Source organism: Pan troglodytes, chromosome 16, assembly GCF_028858775.2.
Source record: "Pan troglodytes isolate AG18354 chromosome 16, NHGRI_mPanTro3-v2.0_pri, whole genome shotgun sequence".
NCBI classification, from domain to species: Eukaryota; Metazoa; Chordata; class Mammalia; order Primates; family Hominidae; genus Pan; species Pan troglodytes.
This window is the reverse complement of record NC_072414.2, coordinates 57,365,183-57,371,209: the sequence shown is the minus strand read 5'-3', so window position 1 is coordinate 57,371,209 and position 6,027 is coordinate 57,365,183. Positions and strand designations below refer to the sequence as shown.

General features: G+C 56.1%; 1 protein-coding gene across 5 annotated transcripts in view; it reads left to right on the top strand.

The window, feature by feature from the left end:
• Positions 1 to 236: 236 nt before the first annotated feature.
• Positions 237 to 6,027, top strand: part of IGDCC3 (immunoglobulin superfamily DCC subclass member 3) — a 49,922-nt gene continuing 44,131 nt past the window's right edge. For 2 of the 5 annotated variants that reach the window (XM_063794180.1, XM_054667012.2), the window contains exons 1-2: positions 237 to 612; positions 2,928 to 3,233. In XM_063794180.1, coding sequence (XP_063650250.1) covers positions 510 to 612; positions 2,928 to 3,233 — 409 coding nt within the window. In that variant the 5' untranslated portion in view covers positions 237 to 509. Of the gene's footprint in view, positions 613 to 775; positions 1,134 to 2,927; positions 3,234 to 6,027 lie in introns of those variants that run through there. The other 3 variants (XM_009429362.5, XM_510483.8, XM_054667013.2) reach the window with 3 other exon arrangements.

Below are 6,027 nucleotides of genomic sequence, written 5' to 3'. Positions count from 1 at the left end.
CTCAGCCCCCCAGGTCCCGGGCTGGCCCGCGGGGAGGGGATACCCGGCTGCAGCCCGGGACGGCGCCGGCCGCTCCAGCCACAGTTCAAAGCGCAGGGGGCGCGTCCGCCGCGCAGCCGGGAATGTCCGGCCGCTTAAAGCGCTCGCCGGCTCTTTTGTTCCCCAGACCGGGCCTCCGGGGAGAGGGGGCTGGGGGAGGGGACCGGGAGCAGAGAGGAGGGGGGCGGCGGGCTGGGGAGGAGGGCGGGGCGGCCGCGAGCGGTGCGAGTGTGGAGCGCGCACCCCGGGCGAGGCTGACAGATCGCCCGGGTGGGTGCAAGATGGCGCAAGCGGCGCTCCCCCTGCGCCCCCCGCGCTGCTGAGCAGGCATGCGGCCCCAGTCCCCCACCGCCTGGGCTCGGCCCCGGCCGGAGCCCCAGCCCCGGCCCCGGCGCCGGCCCCGCGGGACGCTGTGAGCCGCGAGAGGCCCGGGAGCCGCGCGTCGCCGAGCCGAGCTGACCGAGAGCCCCATGGCTGTGCAGCGCGCCGCGTCTCCGCGCCGCCCGCCCGCCCCGCTCTGGCCCCGGCTCCTGCTGCCGCTGCTGTTGCTGCTGCTGCCCGCGCCGAGCGAGGGTGAGTGAAAGCGCCCCGGACCGGGCGGTTGCGGACGGAGCCAGGGGAAGGGCGAGCAGGGAGGGAGCGGGCGCGAGGGGCGGACCCGGGGAGAGCGGCGCGGACCTGAGGGCGGACCCGGGGAGAGCGGCGCGGACCTGAGGGCGGACCCCGCGCGGGAGGGACCCTGCGGATCCGGACGGGGAGAGGGTACCAAGGCCGGACTGCTGGGGGCCCTAGGGGCGTGTTGAGGACGGAACCCCCCGGAGGAAGACTGGGGCAGGACCCGGAGCCCAGACTGAGGAGCAAGGAGTGCAGCGAAGCGGGAGCAAGCGGGGCGGGCTGGCGTGGAGACCGAGGGAAACGAGCCAGGGGAGACCGCACGGCTAAGCGCTGACCGAGGCGGACGAGCTGGGGTGCTCGGTGCCCGGCCGTGGACATAGCCCGAGGCAGCCAAGACAGGGGACAGCAGCCTGGGGAGCGGAGACCGGGACTCTGACGGCTGCACTGGGCGGAGATGGCACGACCTGCATTTGGAGCTGGTACTGGGCTGAGGAGTGCGCGGGAGAGACAGGAGAAGACGAGGGAGATTCCTGGAGGGCGGCGCGTGGCTAGGGAGCGACCCGGGACAGAGCCCGTGAGCCAAGAAGGAGAGGAGAAGCCACCGAGAGCGAGAGCGAGCGAGCCGCGGGGATGCTCACGTGCCCCTGCCCTTCCCCGAAGTGTGCACACGCGGAGACCTTGCCCTGGCTCTCGCGGTCCGCCGGTTCTGCTGCCTGGAGCTCGGCTCTGCTGCCTGGAGCTCGGTCACCACCACTCTGTTCCCTTTAGTGGCTGCAATGGTCCCATCTCCCGGGAGGAGAGTGCAAATCTAGTCCCTTAACCCTCCCACCTCAAGTTCCCCACAGACACTCATCTGGGCTATTCTCTCTCCACTCCTCTCCCAAGAAGTAGAAGCTCGCGTCCGCATCAATGAAAAACTTTATTCCCGATAGCTATACCGGGGTTGGATTCGGGGCTAAGACGGGTGAACTCACGACATGGGGAGGATGCGCAGGGGTTTGAATAAGTTCGATCCTAAAAAGTCTTAAAACATTACATCTTCCTGGGCCGGGGACGGGGGGAGGGGGGCGCGGGGGGCGCTGGGCGGGGAATGCCTATAACCCCAACGCCCCTCCTTTCTCCCCACCCACTTCCCCATCTCCCTCAGCCAGGGAGGGCCCTAGTCTGCTGGGGAGGGGCCAGCTCCAGGATCGCTAGTTATCTGGAAATGTGAGGAGGGGTCTGTGACTGCCATTTCAGACCAGGTGGGTTCATTCCTCCTCGAGTGGAGTTGTAACTGGTCTGGTAAGTTGTTTGCTGGAGAAGTTGGTGACTTGGCATCATGCCTGGGATTGGAGTGCTTGTCCCTCCAGCCGGGCTTCTGATTCTCTGATCGGCCTTAACCCCATCTATTCTTTGGCCTCCTTCTTTTCCTGCTCATTTCTCTTCTGCAGGAGCAGAGAGGTTGGCTGGAAGTAAAGGTTCTAGGAGCACCCTCTTCCTTGGTTTTGGGAAACCATAGTTGGCGTTTGCTACTCTTCATCTCTCCCTATGACAAAGGCAAAAGGACCAACACCCAGAGTGCCAGAGGAGAGGGGCAATGGGGCCACAACCTAGTCTGTACCCCGGGTACTGGGACCACACACCCTGCTCCCTGCCAGGCATTGGACCAGGCATCTGATGGGTTTTGGCCAGCAAAAAGAAGCATGATTTATTACTATCTCCCTCTGTATTTCTTTAGAACTTTAAATTTTTCATAGTGCCTTTGAGTCTGTTAATCATGTCGTACAACCCTATGACCCAAGCTCCATTGTTCTTCTTTGATCTAAACAGATGAGAAATGGGAAGCCAGGACATGTTGAATACTTTACCTAAGGTCACACCCTGAAGGTCTGTGAGGCTTCAGTGCTTATCCAGGGTGACCATCGAAGTAGCAGCAGCTGTATTGGAGTCAGTCTTGCTTTTGGGTCTCAGTTTTGCAACTACTGACTGTGAGACCCTGGGCAAGTCACTTGACATCTCTGGGCTTCAGTTTTCTTACCTGTGAAAGAGGAAATAGTACAAATAATATCTATCTCTGAGATGGTCTGATGATTAAGTAAAGTACCGCCTTGGATGGCACTTTGTAATGCATAAAGTTCTATATATAATAGGAATTCCTATTAACATTACAGAAACGTGGGGATGGGGTGCATAGACCCAAGGAACTTGGAACCATGTGGGTGGAGTTCTTCCTGGATGTTCATTTCATACTAACACCCCTATTTCCTTCCATCTCCCCTTCCCCAATGCAGGTCTTGGCCACTCTGCCGAACTGGCATTTGCTGTGGAGCCAAGTGATGATGTTGCCGTCCCCGGGCAGCCTATAGTGCTGGACTGCAGGGTGGAGGGGACCCCTCCAGTGCGAATCACCTGGAGGAAGAATGGGGTAGAGCTGCCAGAGAGTACCCACTCCACCTTGCTGGCCAATGGGTCCTTGATGATCCGTCACTTCAGGCTGGAGCCGGGAGGCAGCCCTTCGGATGAAGGTGACTATGAGTGTGTGGCCCAGAACCGCTTTGGGCTGGTGGTCAGCCGGAAGGCTCGCATCCAAGCTGCAAGTAAGTGGATATCCCTTGTTTTCCCTTTGTGTAAGCCAGCTGGTGATCCAGGGTCAGCCTAGGGCATGAGGGCAGCGGGAGCAGTCCCATCTTATGCAGCCTTCTGGAGGACTAATTTCTCAGCATGGGTTGGTTTTGAGGTGCCTGGCAGTGATTCGTGGCGGTGGAATTATATCAGATGCTTGTTTAACTGACTGGAATGTGAATTGACAAGAATGTAGCCAAACACCCATAGGGGAGTCGGGGAGAAAGCTTTACCCAGTTCTTGGGTCAGCATGTCTTAGTTTCCATATGCCTGTCATACTTTGAGCATCCCGGTGCACTGAGTTTGATTCTTGTGTATAAAGATAAATCATTCCCATACTTTAAGGGTGATTAAAGAAATTCTTGAAGGGTAATTTCGGCTACATGCAATTTTTAATTATGTGCTTAAACTAATGTAAACCTTTGGGTAGGATAAGACCTCTATATACCAGTAATGAAATTCTGGAGCTTGTTAATAGTTTGCATTAAAAAAATATGGTAGGATAATTTCAGAATTATCTCAATGATGACATCACTCCTACTCACCTTCATGCTAATGTGTGTTTTTGAATGGGAGAGAAAAGGCGAGGCAAGATGTTTCAGCTCTAGAATTGTGCTTTGCTTGTGCTGCTTGATCGTCAATTGTGGTGATGAAATGATGACTGTGGTTTAACTGCCCTGTTCTGCAAAAATTATGTTATTGTTGAATCTGTGCACACTGGGAGTGTGTTGCATAAACCAAAATTCTCCATGTATCCCAGGGAGGTGGCGAGCTGTGGGCAGTGGGGTCATGGCTGAAAAAGGGCAGAAGTTTTGGCAAGTGGAAATTGTTCTCCATCTCATATCTCTGGACCTCTGGAAGGGGGGTGTCCCTTTAAAGAGGCTGCTTTGACTATTGTTGGTAACAATTCTAGCTAACATTTTTTTTCTTTCTTTTTTTTTTTTTTTGAGACAGAGTCTTGTTCTGTCACCCAGGCTGGAGTGCAGTGGCACGATCTCGACTGACTGCAACTTCTCTCTCCCGGGTTCAAGCAATTCTTGTGCCTCAGCTTCCCCAGTAGCTGGGATTACAGGCGCGTACAATTACGCCCGGCTAATTTTTGAATTTTTTGGTAAAGATGGGGTTTCACCATGTTTGCCGGGCTGGTCTCGAACTCTTGGCCTCAAGTGATCCTCCCGCCTCAGCCTCCCAAAGTGCTGGGATTACAGGCATGAGCTCCTGCACCCAGGTCTAGCTAACACTTTTTAAGTACTTGCTGCATGCTGGGCACCCTGCCCAAGTGCTTTACATGAATTACTTCATTTTGTCATCACAACAGCCCTGGGAGAATGGAAGATAGGTCATTATCATCCCCCTTTTACAGAAGAGAAAACTGAGCCTTAGGGGGACTCAATGGCATTCTGGTAGCAGAAGAGCCAGGACTGTCATCTGGGCAGCCTGAACCCACACCCTCCCACTTAGCTCCCGTGGCACGCCGCCTCTTTCCTGTCTGATCGCTGACAAGTTTCTTCCTGGCTCTGAGGGCATTTGCACAGTTGCTCTGAACGGCTGGTGAGTGATGAATCAGTTTGAGGCAGGAGCCCTCTCGCTGGGTTTAAGATGCCCCTTTGTTCTGAGGAAGGCGGATCCAGGCCCCCATATGGAGTTCGCTGGGAGGCAGCCCTGGACTTTGAGACCAAATCACTTCTGGCTCAGCCACCCTCATCTCGCGGCCCTCCCGGCAGTGCAGGGGAAGGCTGGTGCAGCCTCTGAGCAGATGGCTGGGTGTGAGGAAGGGAAGCGTGGACAGAGGGTGGGGACCCCGGTAAGATTTGCAGATCAGAGAGATGAGACTCCTCAGGGAGATGCTCCCCATACCCTCCCTGGCCTGTGTCAATGCCGAGATATAGATGGCCCCTGCTGAGGCCTTTGCATCACCAGCCTAGAATCCTGGGAGATAAATCCCCAGGGGCTTATATATATATAGCTAATTGTAAATGTGCTTTTTTTATAAATGGTAATACCTTCAAGATGTTTGGTTTCCTTAAACTCCTAACAATATAGTACAAGAAATTAAGCTGTGGGTGGGGTCAGCTTGGTTAATCCTTTGGGGTCCTGGAGACAGCTGGGGGGTTTGCCTCTAAGCTCTGGCAGTCTGACATGGCCCTCTCTCCCCTGCAAGGCTGTGGTCCCATGGGAGAATGCTCAGATGCCAAGCAACGGTGCGGCTGGATCCCCTTTTCTCACTTCACAGGCTGATGTCCCTAGAAACCTCCAAAGCTGATTAGCTGCCTGGGTTTCCTCCTTCGTAATAACTCCCTGCCCGTGTGCCTGCCGGCACTGCAGATGTTGTGTGACACAGGAGGGTGCCTTTCTGAAAAGGTGTGAGGAGGCCTCTGGAGGCCCCTGCTTCTTCTGCCTGCTCCTCAGGGGCCCGTGGGGAGGGGGCATGCTAAGCACCCCTCGCAGACTCACAGTTCACCCAGCAGACTAACCCAGGGAGGCAGATGGGTGTTCAGGTCTATGTCGGTGGGTCTGCTGGGCATCTGAGCTCCGGGCCAGAGGCGGATGGTTGGAAATGCACGCCCTTCCATCAGGGGGTTCAGATGCTGTCCTCAAAAGACAGCCTGACCAAGGTGGCTACACCGCGGGCTGATTCCTTGGGGCTTCAGTTTCAAGCGTTTCCCTTTTAGAATGGAATAGCTCAGGCTCTAAGAGTATTCATGCTCAGGAGCCCTAGACTCTGCATTGCAGCTCCACGTGCTTGTAGTTTGGGGGCTGAAAATTGAG